The sequence below is a fragment of the Ananas comosus genome, linkage group 3 (genome assembly GCF_001540865.1).
Source record: "Ananas comosus cultivar F153 linkage group 3, ASM154086v1, whole genome shotgun sequence".
NCBI lineage: Eukaryota > Viridiplantae > Streptophyta > Magnoliopsida > Poales > Bromeliaceae > Ananas > Ananas comosus.
This window is the reverse complement of record NC_033623.1, coordinates 692,878-716,546: the sequence shown is the minus strand read 5'-3', so window position 1 is coordinate 716,546 and position 23,669 is coordinate 692,878. Positions and strand designations below refer to the sequence as shown.

At 35.7% G+C, this 23,669-nt stretch overlaps 3 protein-coding genes across 5 annotated transcripts; 2 read left to right on the top strand and 1 right to left on the bottom strand.

Moving 5' to 3' along the window:
- Positions 5,920-8,455, top strand: LOC109707104 (probable peptidoglycan endopeptidase LytE). Of its 3 annotated transcripts, none has more exons than XM_020228194.1 (4): positions 5,920-6,070; positions 6,175-6,498; positions 7,234-7,364; positions 7,542-8,455. In XM_020228194.1, the coding sequence occupies exons 2-4, from the start codon at positions 6,190-6,192 to the stop codon at positions 8,125-8,127; spliced, it is 1,026 nt and encodes a 341-aa protein (XP_020083783.1). In that variant the 5' UTR covers positions 5,920-6,070; positions 6,175-6,189; the 3' UTR covers positions 8,128-8,455. The 3 variants fall into 3 exon arrangements, with proteins under 3 accessions (XP_020083783.1, XP_020083781.1, XP_020083780.1); XM_020228192.1 differs by having other exon boundaries at positions 5,922-6,070; positions 6,156-6,498; XM_020228191.1 differs by having other exon boundaries at positions 5,927-6,498.
- On the bottom strand, positions 8,762-11,134 carry LOC109707397 (UDP-glycosyltransferase 82A1). Its single transcript, XM_020228634.1, has 2 exons — positions 10,559-11,134; positions 8,762-9,732 (listed from the first exon to the last, which is right to left on the bottom strand). The coding sequence occupies exons 1-2, from the start codon at positions 11,091-11,093 to the stop codon at positions 8,834-8,836; spliced, it is 1,434 nt and encodes a 477-aa protein (XP_020084223.1). The 5' UTR covers positions 11,094-11,134; the 3' UTR covers positions 8,762-8,833.
- Positions 17,921-23,440, top strand: LOC109708071 (probable LL-diaminopimelate aminotransferase, chloroplastic). Its single transcript, XM_020229661.1, has 10 exons — positions 17,921-18,096; positions 18,192-18,268; positions 18,791-18,858; positions 19,480-19,596; positions 20,973-21,035; positions 21,191-21,295; positions 21,513-21,563; positions 21,812-22,132; positions 22,599-22,805; positions 22,886-23,440. The coding sequence occupies exons 1-10, from the start codon at positions 18,020-18,022 to the stop codon at positions 23,177-23,179; spliced, it is 1,380 nt and encodes a 459-aa protein (XP_020085250.1). The 5' UTR covers positions 17,921-18,019; the 3' UTR covers positions 23,180-23,440.

The following is a 23,669-nucleotide window of genomic DNA, read 5'->3' as shown; positions in this document are numbered from 1 at the left end:
ATTATATGATGCTAACTAACCTACAAAAATAATTCAAGTTTTTCAGTCAAAAATTCATTGGCTGATTCAAATCGAGCAAATTAAAAAGATTGATAGTAAAATTAAAATTTTGAAAAATTAAATAGCCGACTCAAAATAGTGATAGTTCAGGAAGTTGCCATACTTTTGTAACAAACAAGATTAGCCCAAATTTAGAATGACTTCAAGGTAAAGAAGCTGAGATTTTTCTTCTTCTTCTTCTTCTTTTTTTTTTTGTGTGTTAGGGTTTAGGTTAGAGCTTGAAAATTGTATTTAGTTGTGTAGGTTGGGAACCATTATGAATTGACATCAAAATCTTTTCCTTAACTGATATAATTTGATTAGATGGAAGCTCACATAAAAATCTTCCACTTCATTTTATTTTGATTAACTGTTATGTATTAGCTTTTTTCCNAAGACTTAAATACAAGTTGGAAAAAAAAAACAAACATATCCCACAACAAATATGAAAAAAATAGAAAAAAAAATCAAAAATAAGAAAGGAAAAAATCTTTTCCTTAACTGATATAATTTGATTAGATGGAAGCTCACATAAAAATCTTCCACTTCATTTTATTTTGATTAACTGTTATGTATTAGCTTTTTTCCTTTCTTATTTTTGATTTTTTTTTCTATTTTTTTCATATTTGTTGTGGGATATGTTTGTTTTTTTTTTCCAACTTGTATTTAAGTCTTTGTATCAAAGTATAGATTAGTGCCCCATATTTTATTGTTAAAAAAAAAAGAAAAAAGTTTTCAATTGCAACTATGATGATATGGAAAGGAAAAGGTCATAATAGTTATAGCCTTACAGGGTAAACTTCAGATACCATTCATGTGGTTTCACACTATTTCACTTTAGTAATCTGTGGTTTAAAGTGTATCAAGTTAGTGTACTGTGATTTCATTTTTATCTTTTCGTCAGCTTCTCTGCTGATATTTCGTTAAATTATATATAAAAAAGTTCAGATATTCCATCTAGATTTATCGAATATTTACTTTAGCACCCTTTAGTTTTAATTTTGTTACTGATTTAACGAAAAAAATTAGTGGAATCGATATTAAAAAGATAAAAAATGAAACCAGAGGACACTAAATTGATACACTTTAAACCATAGGGTACTAAAGTAAGAAAGTGTGAAACCACGGGATGATTTTTGAAGTTTTTCCATAGTTATAATAATTGGTCATAATGGAGAATGCTTTGGAGAATAAATTAAGGATTAATCAATGCAAGCTTTTTCTTTAATTAACTTCTATTTAGCTGGTCCATGTTACTGTCGGTTACTGAATATTAGGCAAACATTGCTTTCTTTCCTTCTCTCTCTCTCTTTTTTGTTTTCTTATGATATCTTTTATTCACAGTATTTTTTTAGATTTTCAAAAATATGGATTAGAAATTAAAATTTTCTATATTTGATTCGTCGCAGAAATTTGACGTTGCAGAAAGTTCTCATTTCCTAACCTTCGTAAGATTTCGTTTGGAATAACGGTTCAGAATACACTATTAAATAAAAAAGTACGAGAAAAGAATTAATTTTTATACAAATTGTAATAAGAGCGCGATTAAGATGCCAACCGATTATTGTAGTAGATAGCGGTGATTAATTATTGCAAATTTTTTCCTGAGTTTCCAAAGTAGGCAAGAAGAAGGCCAAAACTTCGCTAGGAGTTCTGTAGAGTACAGATGCTGTCGTGTGTTTCAATCGCATATATTTTTAAGGGATAATATCTAATATGCTCCGTAAAACTTCAAAAATATCTTTATCCGTTTGAAATTTTTTTTTTTAAATATCCCCTTAACCTCTAGAATTTACTAATAGGAGTGGGGTTTTAGAAGAATATTTTTAAAAAATAAGAAAGAAAAAATTGAAAATTTGAATAACAGTAAGAGATATATAAGCAAAAGTCTCTATGTTTTAGAATAACTTACGAAGATTCGACCGATCGTCCCTAGAGCAAGTGGCAAAGGACTTGGTGGTTGGTATCCGAGACCCAAATTCGAATCCTAGTTGATTCACATTTTCAGCTAAGTTTATTTCTAAATGAAATAAAACGAAGCGGGTAGCGTACTACCTATCTCTCAAAAAAAAAAAAAAAAAAAAACTTACGGAGATTCGCAATGAGATCCGATCCATTTTGTTACTTTGAGAGACCCAGTAATCAAAAGGAAAAAAAGAAAATTTTGCAAGACTTAACAGAATGGAAAACATGACCATAGCGTTGCCGCCGCCGGTGCTCCATTTCGTCAAACTAAGCAAATTTAGCAGGTCCGCAACTAATAAAGTTGGTTGATTCTTTTAAGAGAAAATTAGCAAATTATCCATTTTATTTATTTTCTTAGAAATAATCGTGTAAAATAATATCAATCATTAAACTCATAGCTTACAAATATAGTATAGTTGAAGATGCATGCAGTTGAAAATGCAGCAGTACATGCGTTATGTTTGGCTGAATGTGATAGAAAGTGATATAACTATAAATAATTTATTTGGTTACATACAGTTGAAAAATAATTTTTAAAACTTTATCATTTATATATATAACGGTAAGATTACCTCCAACATAAAAAAAAAATATTTTTGCAAGTTAATTAAAGAGGTAAGCATAACTTTTCTGTTTCCAACTGCTGCAGTTGAAAATATAGTCAATTTGGACGTAGTTTCAATTGCTGCAGTTGGGCCTCTTTCTGTAGTAGGAATTGCAGGAGTCGGAGTTAAATATATCAAACAAAATACTAAATGTGTATTTATATGTAATTATAACTACAGTACAGTTGCAATTATATTCAACTAAACGGTACCTAAGTAGATTGGACTGTATTGCCCGTCTTCCTAAGCTGTTTATTTAAAATGCGTCCGACTTGAACAATGTGGCAACATCTGAGGAGCTTTCCGTCCTTGTTGGGCAGCTCCTCACTCAAATTTTTCTTTTTCTTTTGGAAAAACTTCAAATACTCTTTCTGTGATTTCACACTTTCTCATTTAAGTACCATGTACTTTAAAATATCTTAATTTAGAGTTCTATAGTTTTATTTTTATCTTTTTATTATCGATTCTACTAATTTTTTTCGTTAAACCAGTGACAAAGTTAAAACTAAAAGGTACTAAAATGAATATTCGATAAACCTGGATGGGGTATCTAAAATTTTTTGTATATAATTTAGCGAAATATTAAAGAAGAAGCTGACGAAAAAAATAAAAATAAAATTACAGCACACTAACTTGATACACTTTAAACTATAGAGTACTAAAGTAAGATCATGCGAAACTATAGGGTGGTGTCTGAAATTTACCCCGGGAACGAACTAAGTTTGTTTGTATCTCCCCCGAGATTAGCGGCGTGATTGGTCAATCACAACAACCGCGAGCGAAACGAACGGTCGTGATTTCGAGAGCCGATCATGCGGCCCCGCATTTATTTCACGTGACAGTGACCGGAGCCTAAACGTAAACTCAAAAAATTATTAAAAAATTAATTTTTTTTTATGGCAATTTGTTTTTTTGTGTGCGTTATTTAATTCATTAATTTTTTTTTTATTTCTCTATAAATTGTGGAGAGGAAACGTTGACCGCGCCAAACTTTCGTTCGGTCGCACGCCACTGTTGAGTCAAAAAGTCAAAACCCCATGCGGTGCGATTTTTTCAGAGAGGCACCCGTGCGAATCACCGCATACAAAGTTGCCGTGCGGATGAACTCGGTCTCGCATGTTGGGTCCAAATCCTACTTGATTTTGGTTTTAAGTCCAAACGAACCTTAATTTTTAACTTAGTATTTTTTTTAAAAAAAAAGTATGAATATATAAATAAAAATTACTATAAAATATGATAATTTAAAACTTGATTTTTTTCTTTTTTTTTAATGGGCGCTTGATTTTAATAGACTAAAATATTTCGTTCAAATTTAATATTCATCATCATATGCTCTATAGAAAAAAAAAATATACTAAATTTATTGACATAAATATAAGGTTTATATAATTCTAAATATTCTAAAATATGAACTAAATAAATATATTTTAATTGAATCCAATTCTAGAATAATTATTTCCGAGAAGATTATTCTTTGAGAAATTTTAATTTTATAAACTAAATGGATGCTTCAGTTAGAATAGCAAATTTTCTATAGTTTTTAACACAGAAAAACTCTAAATTTATAATAAAATTATTTAGATGAATGATTCAATCGATGCCGCCAAATTATCGAATTAGTGATACGTGCATATTTTAGAAGTTGTCATTTACAATTTAACTACTTAGAATTTAAATAAATCTACTTACTTTTTTATCAACTTATTTTAATCAAATATTATGAATACAATTTGTTATGAGTGAATATCATTACCAACTCAAAGTTATTCATACTTTCATGTACGCATAAAAGCTCCTATGCGGCCAGTGTCATAAACCAAATCTTAATTTACGAGACAAGGACGTAAACGGGAACTATTTACCTATCTAGCCTCTTTACAAAAAAATATTTCCTATCTAGCCTCCTTTTGAAAAATATTCCCCATCTAGCCTCATTTTCAAAGATTAGAGAAAAAAAGAGAAATTAATTTCTTTAATATATATTAAGAGGTTAAGTGAAGGAGATTATCTTTTTCTCTCTCATCTCCTATTAATTTTTATATCAAAATAATCTTAATCCCATTCGGCCTATAAATTTCATGTTTTAATGTATTAAAACCTAAAATACGAGAAATCCAAATAGTTTTTGGATCAAGATCATTATAATCAACTCCTTTCGAACCATGCATAATATTTTTATCAAAATATAAAAAGATTAGAATTGGTTGATGCACCATGTGAAAATTTTCTATTTTGAAATAAATTGATATGAGATAAATTATACACAAAAATTAGGGAGTGAGAAGGGATCTCGGGAAAGGAGAGAGAAAAAGGTAATCTCCCCCACTTAACCCTTTAATATATATTAAAGGTATTAATTTCTCTTTTTTTCTTTAATCTTTGAAAATGAGGCTAGATGGGGAATATTTTTCAAAAGAAGGCTAGATAGGGAATATTTTTTTGTAAAGAGGCTAGATAGGTAAATAGTTCCGTAAACGGAACAACGAGGAAAATGCAAAATACTTTATATAGCAGTGACTTGGTAACGCAATAAATATTATATATATATATATATTTATTTATTTATTTATTTTGTATGATTTAAAATAATTTTGGCACTATAATTAGTGCAATAAATATCCCAAATTTGTGACTAATAAGAAAATTTTGTCGGTTAAATCAATTAAGGTTTTACCTTAAAAAAAGGGCAAAATTTGTGGATTTTACAATTTTGGTCCCTGAAGAAACTTTCATTTCTATTATGATTTCATCCCTCGTAAATTAATAATATGTATTTTTTTTCGTAAAATAATCGCTGAATCATAAATATCTTATAATATATTAGAATAAAAAAATTTAAGTACAATGACGCGAACTTATGTATAGCACGGCGTATATTGTTGTGTAAATATTTATTGTTGATAACATAGGCAATATGTTCTAATTTTTTAATACTTTTTTTAATCATTTTTTATTCTATTTATGTAATTACTTACTAATTTTAACTAGGAAAGATTTTGAGTTATACTATAGACACTATTTTCGGCACGAAATATATATTTTATTAATTTCTTATTGATATGATACGGCACAGCGGGCACGGTCTGAACCGATAGATACTTAAATTCTAAATTAGAATGTTGGGGGACTTAAGTGAAAAGATTAGAGGACTACGATGCAATATCGGAGTCTACAGGGACCGGGCACTCTACTTTTACTCTTTCACAAGAGAAATTCGATGACACCGCCTAGAATTAGTCCACGTGTACATCACGCCCCGCACCGCGTCAAAATTCGTGCAACAGCTTATTTAATTAATCCATGGCCTTCGCTCTCCTCCTCCATTAACACCTCTCTCTCTCTCTCTCTCTCTCTCTCTCTCTCTCTCTCCTCATTTTGGGGGTTTCCGACCCCAAATTCGGAATCCGACGAATAATCGAAAGCAATCTCCGTCAAATTCAACTCCGGATCCACGGATTTAGGTATTTGTCTCCAAAAAATTCCACTTTTTTCCCAAAAATTCGGATTTTTTATCCGGCGAGTTCGTGAATTTCGTGCGTTTCGCGGCAATTTTGGGCGAAATTAGGGTTTTCGCGGCGCAATGACGGTGAGGTTGAGATCTTCGGAGGCGCAAATGGAGCGGGGTAGGAGAAATGGGGTGAGCTCGTACCTCGTTTCCAATGGTTCGATCGACGGGTTCGTCGCACATCGTGCGAAAAAGGAGATCGATGGGGTCGCGACGATCCCCGTGTCGTCGTCTCCGCCGTGGCCCCAATCCCCTTCATCATCATCATCATCATCATCATCATCTTCGTCGTCGCCGTTGTCGCCGTTCGGTGTTGGTTACATAGAGCATAGAGTGTCGAGGATGGATACACTCGCGGGGGTCGCCATAAAGTATGGTGTGGAGGTAGTTGAAAAGCTTTTTTTTTTTTTTTTGTTTTTCAATTTGACTCTCTAATCATTAAAAGTTATAATTTTGCTAGGAATATAATTTATTTGATTTGAATCAATTAATTACTCATCAACTTTACAATTTGGATAGGTCATTTATCTTTACGGATTTAATTAATATATTTAGTATATTTCATGCGAAGCGTAAATTTTGTACTAGAAGAACCATCCCTATTTTGATCTCCTTTTTTACCATTTTGTTGAAAGCAACATGAGTAGGATCTTATAGTTGTTGATTGATAGAAAAATTATGCTTTTTCCTCATATTTTTGGCCCATTATTTTACATTCATCGAACTCTGAAACAGCCATTTTTTTTAGAAGTTTAAGCTATTGGAGAATGATATTTTAATTATTTGGGCCGGAAATTTGGACTTAAATATATAGGACAAAATTGGACGAGATTTAGGAGTCTGATCAGATTTGAACTCATGATCTCCTGATTCGATACCACGTGAAATATATATATATATATTTGTTTAAAAAAAAAATCAAAAAGTTTATACTAATAGAGAACGATGTTTTGATGATTTCGTACTCAAAACAGATGCTGAGCTTGTTTTTCTGTTTTCCACCGCGCACATGTAAATAGTTAAACAATTATTGTTTACAGAGCCGTGTATATATATTCATGTATTTTGTGCTTTTTAAAGTGCCATTAATATGCTCCATATTGTAATTTCGATGATTAGGTAGCCGATATCAAAAGGATGAATGGGTTGGTAACAGATATTCAGATGTTCGCTCGCAAATCGTTGCAAATTCCTCTACCTGGGAGGCATCCTCCGTCGCCGAACATCTCAAATGGCGCAGCTAATGACAGGTGACGAAAAATATCCAGTGATTGCTTGCTTATGAGTTTGCTGCATATGTTTTTCCGTCATTTCTGTGCTATGTTTGAGCACTTCAGATTAACTAATGCAAAACATCGTATGTTTGTTTAGACATCGCATCGTTAACTCACTGTGCGAACCTTTCTAACATACTGAAGTTGTTTCAGAGATCAAACTCCTCCACGCCGAGCTCGAAGTGATATTCTCGATACTGTTCAAACACTCAAACTAAAACCTCCGTCGTGCAAAGTATCGCCCGCCATGAGTAGTTTACAAGGATTCTACAGCCTCGCGCCGCCGCATAAACTTGGCCCGCTACTCGAAGGCACAGAAATGGCGGTCTACAAGATCAACTCTTCTCTCTGCGCTAATGGGATCACGGAGGATAGATCAACTGCCGAAACCGCAGAGACCAATGATATCGAGAAATCTATTCGGAGGCGTCAATCGGTTGAAAAATTGGCGTATAAGGGAAAAGGTCTCCCGCTGAGACCAAAATCAGGGGGTCGGGCAGACACGATGAATAGGAGTTGCCAGAATTTTATTAACAACAGCAATCCTTCGATGGATGATGCGCTGCTCGCTGTTAGGAAGTCGTCGAGCACCTCGAACTTGACGGATTCGGAGAGTTGCTCCTCCTCCATATGGCCAACAAGCATGTGGGGTTTGCGAGCTGATGTCCTTGCTAGGCCTCTTCTAGATGGTCTGCAGATGCCGATAGCTGCGAGAAGAAACAAAGCTGCTTTGGATTAGACATACTACGTAAAAGCCATTAATATAAACGAAACTTATATACAATGTATCGTTTATCTCTACAGTAGAGAGAGTTTATACAAGAAAGAGTTACTTCGATAGAGCGGTCGCAAGTCGCAACTCATTCTCATGTCACAGAGCAAGTGCACAGTCGGAAAGCAACTCAAATTCTTTTTGTCATGCATGAAACATGTGTCTAATGTGAGTATTGGTGTAGTGATTCTTTTGTATCAATATATACAGATGATGTATTCTGAGATTATAATGGAAAAGGTGTGAGACCCTTTTCTTTGTGACAAATGATATTTTGAACTGGTCTCATTGTCAATTTTCTCTTGATCTGCAGTGTTGTTCATCGGTTTCCGCCTTTCCGGTGCTCACAAAAATGCCCTGCATAGCTTCATTATTTTCAGTTTTATGTAACTTTTTATAATAACTTATTGTTGTGAAAACTGTTTGAATTTAAAAACTTAAGCAAATAGAGACCATTCTTTCGACATGCCAAAATTTTATATCAAACCAGAGAAAATTAAATTAAACCAGGAGTAGCAGTAGGAGAAGGACAATAAAAATCCAAAACTTATCATTGATATTAAGTTATTATTGACAAGTCAAATACATTAAACATCATCATTATTAATTCTATAAACTCGACAAGCTGTAGCAACTGCTCTGTCAAAATCAGTATCCCGAATACAACAACTGTTTACTCTCGCACACGAGGCGTTCGCTTAATTGAATCCACAAACAATTGGAGATTGTTCTTGGCTCTAACACTAGCTTTCCCCTGAAGCACTTCTCTTCGCAGCTCATCCACTCTCCTCTGCATCTCCTCGCCCTCTCTCCCACCCATCACCTTCTCAACGCAGCCCCTCAACTCACCCAAATCCATGGTATCCACTCTCAGCCCAATCCCCCACACCCCCTCGATGTATTCGCAATTCACAAATTGGTCCCCGGAGATGGGGTAGCACAGGAGCCTCTTGGCGCATTTTAGCGCCTCGACCGTTGAGTTCCACCCGCAGTGCGTAAGATAGCAGCCCACGGAGGGGTGGCCCAAAACCTCCTCCTGTGGGGCCCAACCCACGAGTTTCCCGCGCCCCGCGACGCGCTCCTCGAACCGGGCCGGGAGCCCGGTTCGCCAGGCCGGTTCGGGCTTCAAGGCCCAGAGAAACGGCCGGCCGGTCGAGTCCAACCCGCGCGCGAGCGCGTCGACCCGGTCGGGCCCGATGGGCCCCACCCAGCTCCCGAACGACACGTAGATCACGGACCCGGCGGGCTTCGAGTCCAACCAATCCACACAGGTTGGGTCGGGCTGGTACAGGCCGTAATTGGGCCGGGCCTCATCGTGGGCTGTTAATGGGCCGATGGGGAGGATGCGTGGGCCGGGCGGGGAAGTGGTGAGTTCCGGTAAGTCGCGACTTCCGGGCTCGGCGTCGTCGAAGGAGTTGACGAGGATGTGGGGGAGGGTTTGGGCGCGGCGGAGGGTGCGGCGCCAGAAGGCGAATCGCAGCTTCCGGGATGTGGAGTTCCCGACGAGCCACGGGAGGTCGCCGGCGGTCGCTTTCGGTAGGAAAGGTAAGTGGAGTTCCTGCAGAGGAGTACCTGTAAAGTGCACATGTGGTGTTACTAGTAGATAGTGATGCGGCGCTGAGTTGGCAAAAAGAGGGTTATTTGTGGCGCGTGTATCATTCACTGGTTTCAATGTATAATAATAACTTTTGAGGGTTAAAAAGTATAGCAACCCCTCAACTATAGACACGTTTTGAAAATGTCCCTCAACTTTTAATTATTTTTTTGCATTTAGACACTTTTTAAATTTTTTCTTATTTGAGTTCCTACACTTAGTTAAAACTTTTATCAAATTAAATAACTCTGCTGATTGGTGTATTAATTTTTTTTATCGAATTACATAGGAGTATTTAATCAAATAATTTTTTTTGTTTTCTTAAAATTAAAGTCGTGTGGTACAACTATACGCGACCAAACGGGCTCTTATACAACATTATCTAGATATTTCATCAATTTAGCTAGTTAAGTCTAATAGAAAGGATAAGATTGCAATTGAGTTTTAACTTCCACGGTCGAAAATTTAGAACTGAATAAATGCTCTAAAAAGGTACGTGTCGTAAATTAGAATCATAATTTAATAACTAAAATTTACAAAATATAGATCGAGTACCATTTGGATTGATCAAAAGTTCAAATAATAAAAATTTATTATATATATATTTATTTATTTTGGGTTTTATCGAGCCGAACACTAGTGAACTGGCACTTACTGATGTTCATTTTGTTAAGATTTTGAGTTAAAAAATTCAGTTCATACTCGACTTATTTATTAAATAAGTGATCGATGGAAATAGCTGTTGCTGTTAAGTAGAAGTAGAAGCAGAAGTAGAAGCAGAACACAGTGCGGTGCGGTGCGTACCGCAGTTGGAGATGAGGCCCTTGCGGAGGAGCTCCGGTATCGCGGAGACGATGCGGTAGCTGGCGAGCATGGCGGGCCAGAACCCCGCGGCGGGGACGCCGCACCGCGCCGCGATGGGCACCGCCCACGACGCGAGCACGTCCACCACCACGCACGCCACCTCCTCCCCCGCCCCCGCCCCCGCGCCGCGCCGCCGCAGCAGCAACCTCTCCAGCTGCGCGGGCGCGCGCGCCTCCATCGCCGCGACGAGTCCCGCGAACCCCTCCCCGCCGCCGCCGCGCGGGGTCCCCGTGGCGAGCGGCGCGAGCGCGACCGCGGGGTCGAGCGGCGGCGCGGCGGCGCCGTGGAAGAAGTCCGGGAGCGCGAGCGTCGGGGCGAAGCCGCGGCGCGCGAGGGCGCGCGCGAGGTGGAGCATCGGGGTCACGTGGCCCTGCGCCGGGAACGGGACGAGGATCACCGCGCGCCCACGCGCCTCTGCGCCCCCGTAATCTCCGCCTCCCATGGTGCCCATCAAGTGTTCGACCATTGAACGCATTTTGTAGGATATGTTGTGTCATGCATGTGGGCTTACACACTTACACACACACACATATATATATATATATATATATAGAGAGAGAGAGAGAGAGAGAGAGAGAGAGAGAGAGAGAGAGAGAGGGAGGGAGTGGGTTACGTGTACAAAGGACTAAAATTTGAATGAGGGACACTTCATTCTCCTTTAGATTAGTGCACTTTTTGTATGGAATGAATCACACGATTTATCAAACTGTTCTAACGCGACTCATTTACGCATCAGTTATATATACTCATCTTTTTGTAGTAAAAAACTTTAAAAGTAACAACGCATTCTCTCTTATAGAGTTCTCTCTAGCCCACCGTTGAGTATATATACACAAATTTTTAGATTGAAATAGGTCTTTAAGATTCAAGCGCGATTTACCAAACTGTTTTAACGAGAACTCGTTGAGGAGCTTCTTTATCAAGTTGCGGTTGCTTTTGAAACGTGTTTTGCATACCATACGCGAGAGTTGTGAAAATTGTACTTTAACATTTTCGTAACTAGTAACCGACCGTCCCTAAAGCAAGTGGCAATCAATAGATGCGGTGTTAACTATCAATCACACATCCTAAGTAGGGTGTATACGTAGTATTTTTTTTTTTTTTTTTTGAGAGATAGATAGCACGCTATCCTCTTCGTTTATTTCATTTAGAAATAAACTTAGCTAGAAATGTGAATCAACTAAGATTCGAACTTGGGTCTCGGGTACCAACCACCAAACCTTTTGCCACTTGCTTTAGGGACGGTTGGTGTATACGTAGTATTGTTCAAAAAATAAAGAAAACTCTATTATGGAACTTCCTTTTAATTAGAGTCTTTATCTTTCGCTTTTACTTTGGGTTTGCCTTGTGGTGCACTAAGCCTATGAATTATGATGATTAGTATATTTTAACAACGACAAATAAGAGCAACCTATGTTCTAATTAAGTTCGAAACTAATAAATTATTTTATATTTCTATCTTTATTTATTTTAAACAAAAATGAATCAGATAGCTACTATACTACTTTTTTCTTAATTTTTTTTTTAAAAAAAAGTGAATACGAGTTACTCTCTCTCTCTTGCTAACTCACACGGAAGGGTGGTCAAAACTTGACTTGAAATTAATTTCGAGCCTTAAAATTTTGAGATATATATAAGTCTAGCCTGATCGAGTGATATTTCGAACTCTGACCCTAAATTAATGAATAGCTTGATAAGTCATATACTACTTATGCATGCGATTTGACATCTAAATATCTATGTTGCAGTGATTTTAAGCATGCACCTTTTGCTACAAAAAAAAAATTTCTCTTCAGTTTCAAATAAAAACTCTAGATAAATTATACAGATATAAATATATAATTTCGAGCCTATTCGAGCTGAGCTTGATCGAGTTAAGTAATGCTGAGACTTAATTACTTGAAAGTATATAATTTAATTATATATTCAATATCAAATCGAGCCTAACTCGAATCAAATTGAACACGATTCACTCCGCTCGATCACAGTAAGACCCATCTTATTATATGATTTAGTTTCACCAACAACTGCAATTTAAGCGACCGACTAAACCTAACGTAGTTGGCTATTAGTTTACACACGCTTGTAGCTGGAGTTATTTTTAATTAAAAAAATAAATGAAGTGAATAGTTTGCTACGTACTTTTCTTTCAAACAAAAGAAGCTGCAATTCAAGCGCCATAAATTATTTGTTAATGAATGTTCAAGGCACTAGTTATAATTTTCTTTTTAGCTTTGGGATCTAAAAGAACCTCTACTATAAAGTGACCATGTTAGGCCCAATCCCAATTCCCAACTGCATCATTTAACAAATACCCCAGTTCCTAACAAAGTTGATAATAAATGTGAGTTATATATGAGCAAGCAAAATTTGAAACAACAGTGAAAGATAACCTAACAAAAGGTGCATAAAAGTCTCTTTGTGTGCCTTTAAACAGTGGAACAAATAGGGTTTGGATTTGGTGAGGGGAATGTATATATATATATATATATATATCTTAGTGGTTCATGTCCCTTAAATGGCATGGTACAAGGACACAGTGACATTTAATAGTTGATAGAACATCAAAGAAGGAATAGGGAGACATAATATTGTGGGATCCACTAATTTTAGTCCTTGTTAGTTACTTAGCATAACTTTTTTTATAGTATGTGTTTTTTTTTTTAAATTAAAAAAGTGGACTACCATTTTGAATAGGTTCTCTTGATACAAGTTTTTTTTTTGAGAAAATTTTAAGTATCACCCATGTAGTTTCATACTTTCTTATTTTAATATCTTGTAGTTTAAAGTATATCAATTTAGTATTCTGTGGTTTTATTTTTTTCTTTTTATTATCGATTTCATTAATTTTTTTCGTTAAATCAGTGACAAAGTTAAAACCAAAGGGTACTAAAGTGAATATTCGATAAACCTAGATAGGTTATCTGAAGTTTTTTGTATATAATTTAACAAAATATTAACAAAAAAACTGACGAAAAGATAAAAATGAAATCACAGGACACTAACTTGATATATTTTAAACCACATGGTATTAAAATGAGAAAGTGCGAAACCACATAGCGGTATTTAAAGTTTACCCTTTTTTTAAAAAAAAAAATTAATTTCTTTAAAAAGAATACATTAGAGGTTGGATGCAAACATGAACATGTATGAGCCTTATCCAATTCCTTCTAGTAGAAATTCTCTTTAGAGCACCCTAAAGGGGACTTATTGTTCATCAAAGCATTTATACAAAGCTATAAAAAAAAAAAAAAGTTTATTTGAAAGGTCAAAAGTGCACTAAGCAATTTGGTGCTCAAATTACACAATTAAAATTAAAATTATGGGATAAATTTGTGCTAAATTAGAAATAAACAAACACAACAATTCGTTATTGTAATTAATTAACCTGTTGAATTTAAAATATTAAAATATTATTTTTTGATAGTTTAAATTTTTTAATTATCGTGCCCCTTTTGCATTATTGTCAAATAACCAGCACCTAACGCACCCAAATCCCAAATTTGATAATTTTCAAGCACTTTCCCACTTTAAAAAGTGTGTCCACACGTGCATTTGGGTTTATATATAACTTTATATATAATATATATCAACGTGCATGGTAACGTTTTTTAATAAGTATTTTGTTTTAGGGACCACGTGGTTCACACACTTGGGCTTAGTTTGAACGCAGACGCGTTATTAGCCCGTTTTAATTTATTAGCCACAATTTTAGCCATGTGACTTAACCCACCTTTTTCTTTTTTTTTTAATTAAAAAAAAAGAACCCTTAGGAGCTTTTGGTTCTTCGGGAAAAAGTGTAGAAATTTTTTTTAAAATTTTTCGTAATTTTTTTTCCAGTTTTTCATCTGTTGGGTTTTTAAAAATTTAGTTTTTCTAAAAAAAAAATTCTCGATTTTATGAAAAATAGTGTTTCTGTTTTCCGAAAACAATAACTTTTCATGAAATCCGGATAATTTTATTTTTTTAAAAAAATATTTTTTTTGAAACCAAACATGCATAAACTGAAAAAAGAGCTTTCCAATGAAAAATGTTATTCTCAAAATAAAAAAATATATATACTTTTTTTTTTGGAGGAACCAAACATCCCCTTGTCACTGTCATTCACATAAAGCAATGCTATCTATGTACCTATTTATAAGGTGTAAATTTTATATTCCGTTCATCCAAAGATTATCACAGTAAAAATTTATAAAAAAAAAATAAATTCTAGGATGAGTGGAGTGTAATATTTATAGCTACTTATAGGCATACAAGTAGCATTATTTTTTATAGAAACCTCTGCGTACATCCTAATTTGTGGGTTAAATATTGTGTCTGGATTCAGTACATCTCTTCTGTTTACAGTCGATTTTGATGTAAATTGAGAATTTTACATAATATAAGAATTTTACTTCTGTGATCGTAAATTAGGGATTTGATTTGAGCTTCCTTTGGGGCCAACTATGATTTTGAAGAAACGATTTGAAGGTCGAATTTAAGTTAGTCATTGTAAGTTTTGTCGTCCTCTTCGTTCATTCATTAAGCACTTTCAATACAAAAAAGACATACCGAGTAAGATATTCATATATTCATACAGGACCTCTTTGGCACAGCAAGACCAGCATTTTTTTTCTAAAGAATAAATATATCAAATCCCTCATACATATCAAATCAAATCCTTGATTTGAAGGTCGACAATCTGAGAATAACAACCACTGTACTAGTTTAAAAATATAGGGAGAATTGCCTATATACCCCTCGTACGTTTGAAAATATTCGATTTATCCATACTTTTTTTTCTTTTTAAAATACCCCTCATATATTCCACCATTATTGCAAAATACCTCCGTAGTTATCTCCTGTTAAGTTAACTTGGGTTAAACGTGAGTTAAATATTTACGACAGTTAAAAAAATTAAAATACCAATTTTGCCCTCAATTTAAGGGCAAATAAGAAATGTTAGTGACGGTAGAGGGGAATATTGAAAAATACCAAAAGTCAAAATACTTTTTGTGCCCCTGAATTTAAAGGCAAATAAGAAAGTCGGTGATGGTGGAAGAGTATATTTGAAAGGACAAAATAGTAATTTTACAGAGATAACAGAGTTCATTAACGGATTTTAACTCTAGAGGTATATTAGAAATAGGTTGGAACATAGAAAGAGCATTTTCAATATTAGTCTTCTAAGAGGAGTAAATCGGAAAGTCGGAAATTTTTCAGGGGTATATAAGCAATTGCCCCTTAAATATATTGTCATTTATGCGTATGCAAATGTTGTTTCATTCATGTGTTGTGTATGTATCATGTATGAGATCTTATTGGGCCCAAAAATGCTACAAAAACCATTTATTTTTTTGGAGGCCCAATAGGCTATGAACCGGTCCAGCCCATTCATACTAAATATCTTCGGCCGACCGGGAACGGGCCCACGATCGATTAGTTCTAAGATTTTAATTTTGAGGTGCTTTTGCTTATATACCTCTTACTGCTATTTAAAATTTTTAAAATTTATATTTTTCTAAACTCTAAATCCTATTGGTAAACCCTAGGATTAGAGATTTATATATATATAAGAATATTTTTTGAAATTAATAAGGATATTTTGATCAATAAAAAATATATTATATATTTCTTTTTGTTATTAAAATAATAGCCTTTTTTGCTTTTTAAAAGTTATGTAGTTTCATACTTACTTTATGTTTCAAATATACCTTCTATACTTCATCTGTTATTCATTTATACTCCTACTTGAGTGTTTATTTGGATAGATTTTAGATTTTCTGGGATGTAAAATCCAGTATAAAAGTTTTTGAGGTATAAATATAAAAATCGAAAACTTTTGAAGGATAGATAGGCGAGTGCTAACTTCAAACTCCAGTTTCACTAGTTTTACGGTGTTGGTTTTCATCGAAAGTGAAAAGAAGTGAGGTGGTTTTTGTTGGCTTAAATGGGCCAGCATCCTGCCCTGTAGCGGGAGGCCATGTGGGCCAAGTCATGTTCGAAATGGCGTGAGGCTGGGTTGGGTCGAGTCATGTTCGAAGTGGCGTGAGACCAAGTGGGCCGAGTCACAATCGAGACCCGTTGGCGTTGTTCCTGTACACTTTAAGTGAATTTGTTGCGTATTTCTAACAGCTCGAGTTTTTGGGATTAATGGTTAGCGCCAACGATCCGACAAGTGGTATCAGAGCCAGAGGTCACAGGTTCGATTCCTGCATGCTGCAAATGTGTCCAGGTGCTGGAGGAGGGATTGTTGTCTTAAATGGGTCAGCATCCTGCCCTGTGGTGGGAGGCCATGTAGCCCGAGTCATATTCGAAATGGCGTGAGGTTGGGTTGGGCCGAATTATGTTCGAAGTGGCGTAAGGCCAGGTGGGCCGAGTCACAATCGAGACCCGTTGGCGCTGTTTCTATATGCTTTAAGTGAATTGATTGCGCATTTCTAATAGCTCAAGCTTTTGAAATTAATGGTTAGCGCCAACGATCCGACAGTTTTTGCTTATAAATATTTACTTTCGTCGTTTGGTTCATTATAACTTCACTTTCGGTCGAAAATCAAAACTTTTAAAATATCGTAATCGACTTTGGTTCACCCTAGGATGAAGTCAACTACGAAAAAGAAGCGAGAAAAAATAACAAAATATTAACCTAGCTCTCACATATTCAGCTTTTACGCTATTTATTTCTTACCAACAAACAACAAAACTAAAGAAAATTCAATTTCATAGTTACACAAATAAATAATACAAGAAGAAAAGTAATTTTCACATAAGTTTAGTTTAATCAAAAGTCTACTTCAATTTAAATTTTACCTTTTGTAAAACAAATAGGTTTAAAATTAAAAGTTAAAGGCTACAAAAAAAAACCCTCTCGTAAATATCTCATTTTTCACTTTTTGCATCCAATATTCAGAAATCTATATCTTGTCCTATTAAAACTATGGAAATATTTTCAGAGGATTAAGGCTTTAATGATGAGGCGAAGTAATTAAATTCTCTTTTCTTGTTCTATAAGAAAAAAAATAAAATTTTAACGTATTCTTTTAAAAATATTTTTAGTATAAATTATAAGAAATGAACAAAATATTAATAGAACCTCGACAAAGTGGGGCTAAATGCATCAACTTTAAATTTTGAAGTGGGAAAATATAGATTTTGAAAAGTCAGAAAGAAAAAGTAAAAAAATAAGATATTTACAAAAAAAATTTCTACATTTTAGGCAAAATTAAAAGTATGTGGAGTAAAATGAAACAATACCAGGAGTTTAGGGACTAGGGTGCAATTTATAATTTTTTTCACCTTCTAAAATGAGAAAAGGGCATCAACTACTCGAGTCCTAACTCCAACATACCCTCTCCTGTTTCCAACGTCGCCGCCGCCGCCGCCGCCGCCGCCGCCGCCGCGCAAGCTTTTTTCCGGCGAAAAATGTCGTCGTCGGCGATCCAACTCTCCTCCGCCGCCGCCTCCTCCTCCTTCTTGTCCCCCTCGACTTTCACCACCAGGTCCCATGGCGCACCCTCTCTCTCTCTCTCTCTCTCTCTCTCTCTCTCTCTGTGTGTGGGTGTTGAATGATTCGTTTATCGTTTTGTGTGATCAGAGAACCGAGTGCTTCTCTCCGCCGAAGAAGCCCAGGGATCTGCTTGTGCGTGGCGAGCCCTCCCTCGGAGAAAACTGGTGATCTCTTTCTCTCCATGGTTGCATCTGAATTTGATCTCCTTTTGTGCTACAGTAGTTGTATTGTGTGAAATATTGTGTAGTTTTCACTTGATTCTCGGCTCGCAACTAAAGTACCTGATCCTACTGTTCTGATACTCTGTAAATACTGTGAAAATAGCTTGAGCTACCCCAGAATGGTGTTTTTAATATTTACATTCAACATATAGGTTGTTAAAGTGGGGAACTTGATTACTTATAACATCTATTTTATGCTGGTATTTGTTACTTGTGTATGCTGGCTCAATTGTCGGTAAGTGCATGTGCTAAACAAGTGTGAAAAAACTGCTCCTTTATGAGATGCATGGACCATTTTTCCTTTTCATACGCATTTTGCAAATCATGTTGTTGAAGTTGCATTCCTTGCTCAGAATCTTTTTGAACTTGAATTTGGCGGTAAATTACTTATACTCAAATATTCGACCTGCTTGATTGTGTTAAATTTAATTGGAGTTACTGAGAGGCACTTGCTACTTTGTGAAGCTTACAAGACAAAGGTTGCTCGAAATGAGAATATGGCGAAGCTTCAAGCTGGCTATTTGTTTCCGGAGGTTGGTATTTTATGGTAGTTTTGTTTTTCTTTCTTTTTAATCTTTTCGATCAGTATTATAAAAATCATATTTAATGAGGTTTAAAGCTGATAATGAACACAAGGTAATCTTTTGTTCCTTTTTCTTTCTATCTATTTGGTGGTATCAAAGTTCAAATTATCAGGCCGAGTTTACAACCAGAGAGTTTGATTCAGCAGTTTAATGGTTTCGCTATTAGGGTTTTAGTTCTGAATCTTAGCTGTAAAGTTAGCACACTGTGGCAGCATTTACCTATGTCATGTTAGATATAATTGTTGTTTCGAATAAATAAAAGCTTGTTTCTGCAACAATCGCTTCATGTCGCTCCCATTATCCTAATGTATAACAGGAGAACGTATGGTGAGGCTACTTTGCTTCATGTAGTACAGAACAGAATCAACGATCTCTGTATGGACCTCCAAGATGTTGCCTGTGAGAATTTGTTTGTAGAAATCAAATCAAATGTTTATGCCGCGGTCAACATGCTCATTCAAGAGGCCCATAAAATTTATGAATTTTTAAAATAACTCCAAACATGTAGGTAACTAACTTGCATACTGTATGAGCTCTTTGTAATACATCTCTTCTGAATTGTTGAAACAGATTGCTAGGAGGAGGTCGGCTCACTTGCTGAAGTACCCTGATGCACAAGTGCTAAGCCTCGGTATTGGTGACACTACAGAACCCATCCCGGATGTTATAACTTCTGCCATGGCTAAGGTAATGTATTTTGATAAGAAAGCTGGACAATTTTTCTTGCAATTACATGCTGTGGTTCACAAGTGCTGTATATTTTATTTTCCTTGCAACTTAATTTTGGAGTCTGTTCTTATCTTTTTAGAGCTTCTTGTTGTAAAAGACAATTTCTCTCTTTTTATTTTGAGATATTTGTGTAATTAGACTGTTCTACATGTACAGATACTCCATGTAGATGTACAGGAAATTGTTTCACACATAACTCTTAATAATAGTACTTATTTAGACCCTGCTACTGCCTTTGCTTGCTTTTCCAATCCCTTATGTGCATCATTTCTATGATTAGTGTATTGTATGAGTGCCTGTTGTGCCCCTGAACTGGCATAGCATAAGTTATTTCCACCACAAAATTGTATAGAGTTAAGAAAATTATTTGCAAGAGTTGCACAAACAATCTAGATCAATATCGTCTAGGGATCTCTGCTACAATAACCATCAACAGGCTTATGTTATTTGTTCTACAGGAGATTCTTCTGTACAGGACATAAGCTGAGTATTTATAAGCATGCAAATATAGCAATGTTCAAGCAATCTATTTCTCGATTTACATCATTGTAACTATGTTTGGTAGTGAAAGGATGGCACTAAATTGACTGTCAAGTACAGTATATCAATTAAAATGTAGTTACACTTTGGTTTACAAAGATATAGCATCTCCATCATCATAAACATCACATTGTTGTCAGAAAGGTTGCTGATTCTCTAGTCAATTTATCAATTTTCGCTTGCACCCTGTTGGAGAAAATGCCACCAGTATGGCATTTTCCATGATCTGGACCTTGCCATTTTCGTTCTGAGTGAGTTGCATGAATCGGACAGATAAAACTTGATCTATCTTCTTTTGGTGTTGATTTGATCTGATTCTTTTTAACTCCGACTTAAGTCCTGGATGTGCAAGTTATTTTTTGTCATTGAAACTGAAAAGCTTTGGAATCAGAAGAAAATAAATTTTTTTTGCTCTAGATTTTGACTTTCTCTTCATTTTTTTTTTTTTTCAATATACCAGGCCGTAGGGTACTAGAGGTTGCCTGCACTTTAGCATTTCTAGATAGAGGTCTTCTACCTCCTCAGTGAGATAGTGATGGCATAAGTTTTGGTTTTAAGATACTTAGAATTTGATTTACTCTTAGCACGTACTTTTGTGTCACATATCTCTAAGACAACTGGAGGGGATTTTTGCTGTCTTGCTTGTTTGGATTCCAAGTTTTCGTAATATTTGTCCATTTTTCTAAGTTCGATCTATAATTGGCTCCAATAATAACTCGAACTGTCAGCAATTACTGCTAAACTATGATTTTTTTTTTTTTTTTTTTTTTTTTTTTTTTGTGGTATCATTGTAGAGAGCATATGCTTTATCAATGGTTGAGGGTTATAGTGGTTACGGAGCTGAACAAGGTGACAAGGTACTTTTTTATTTACCTTCTGTCCTTTATGGTTAATTTGTGATACTGCTTTCATAGATATATATATTTTTTTTCACTTTTTCTTCATATTTTAAGCTAAAAAAATTTATGAATCCATGTAATTGTGCTCACAACTATTTAATCTTCTCGTGCAGAATCTGAGAGCTGCAATAGCCTCAACCTATTATAGAGACCTAGGTATTGAAGAAACTGACATATTTGTGTCAGATGGTGCAAAGTGTGACATTTCTCGCCTCCAGGTTTCCTTATTTCTTTCTTTCATCTCCTCCTCATTGCATTCTTATTTTCTTGTTTAAGTTTTATTGCTACGGAACCTCTGATATATGTGAAACTAAGTTTATGAAGTGCTTTATCTTGTTGACTCTACTTATTTGATACATCTCTTTAGAATATAGCTGTACTTTGGTTTTCTCGTTAGATATAGTGAATGACTCGCTTGCTTTTAATTTTGTGCAGGTTCTTTTTGGATCTAATGCCAAGATTGCAGTGCAAGATCCGTCATATCCTGTAAGCACCATTCTTCCTCATAATACTTGGCAAGAGATTTTTGCTACATTTCCATTCATGTGTTATATGGAGTTTGCAGATGAAAACCTATATTGCCTTTAGGGCTAATGTACTTGATGCCTATACATTTGTGCAAATGCTAGATAAGCTACAGTTGATATTTATGCTTTTGGTGTAAATGGGTGATAAGATTCGGTTGGTTTTTATGCTTCTGGATATTCTAAACAGTAAACAAATCTTAATCACAGGCATATGTTGATTCGAGTGTTATCATGGGGCAAACTGGCTTATACCAGAAGGATATCCAGAAGTACGGGAACATTGAATACATGAGATGCACGCCCGACAATGGCTTTTTCCCTGATTTATCAAGCATTTCACAAACGGATGTCATCTTCTTCTGTTCGCCAAACAACCCAACCGGTTCTGTTGCATCAAGAGATCAATTGACAAGGCTGGTGCAGTTTGCGAAGGACAACGGGTCCATCATAGTTTATGATTCTGCCTATGCCATGTATATCTCAGATGACAGCCCACAATCTATATTTGAAATCCCCGGAGCAAAAGAGGTGAGCTCAGTTGTGTTGCTAATTTCTTCAAATGTTTATCCTCATATTTTGGTTTTGTTTGTAGACAATTTTTTAATCACTTCATAGTTAACGTTTCATTTTTGTATAGGATTTCTTGTTCTAGCCATGCTAGAGTGTGTTACTCTAGGTTTTGATTAGTTACAAGATCCATAGAATATTATCAAATCATGCTTGGCGTATTGTATTTGATATTATTTGCTTGAGCTGATTCTGCGTCCCTTCCACAGATTCTGTATGTTCGGCCACTAGAGAAACAAATAGAGTAAATTTCTTATTTATCGAAGCGGAATTTTACCACTGTAGATTCTATTTAGGCAGCTGAATAGAACATCGTTCTCTAGTGATCGAGGAGTCTAGACACTGAAGCATATACGTCAAAACACCTCACTTTCTTTCTGTCGGATGCTGTCCATAACTGATGAGATATATGATGAATTATTCCTAGGTTGCGATTGAAACATCTTCTTTCTCCAAGTATGCCGGATTCACTGGTGTCCGTCTTGGTTGGACTGTGGTCCCTAAGGAGCTACTCTTTTCTGATGGGTTTCCTGTCGCCAAGGACTTCAATCGCATAGTCTGCACTTGCTTTAACGGTGCATCAAATATCGCTCAAGCCGGTGGCCTAGCTTGTCTTTCTCCCGAGGGTTTAAAGGTAACATTGTTAAGATACCGCAAACGCATCGAATCTCAAAAGCCATTCCTATCGCTTAGATTCTTCACTTATTTACGCAGGCGATGGGCGACGTGGTCAAATTCTACAAGGAGAACGCTGAAATCATCGTCGATACTTTCACTTCACTTGGCTTCGATGTTTACGGCGGGAGGAACGCTCCCTACGTTTGGGTGCACTTCCCGGGCCGGAGCTCATGGGACGTGTTTGCCGAGATTCTCGAGAAGGCCCACATGGTAACTACACCGGGAAGCGGGTTCGGACCGGGAGGCGAAGGCTTTGTGAGGGTTAGCGCCTTTGGCCATCGAGAGAATGTTCTCGAAGCGGCAAAGCGATTGAAACAGCTGTACAAGTGAGGGCACTGAAATCGGTCTGAGACGATATTTGCGGCATTGCTGAGATCAGTTACACTGACGTTTTGGTGCATTTTGTACTCTGATTGCAACATTGGGACATCAGAATTTGAATGCATTAATAAGAGGGTTTTTTTTTCCCCTTTAATATGGAAGAATGGTTTGATGTAATACTCTGCTTAGAAGTTATCTCTGCTATTTATTGTTGCCTCACTCTTCATCTGTAGGGCATTTTGAAATGGACTTCTCAACAACTTTTTTCAATTGTTGTACTCTTAGGCTTCGTTTCCTATCATGCTTATCTTTTTTTTTAATTTCTTTTAAATAAAATTTTATTTATAAAAATGTGTAGGGGTTGATAGTGGATTGCTTGTAATTTTTTTTTTTTTTTTTCATCCTAGTTGTTTATTTGACAGCAAAAAATAAAAAACTTATTAGTACTAAGTATATTTTTGCTTTCGATTTTTTTTTTCTTCAAATAAGTTGTTATTTA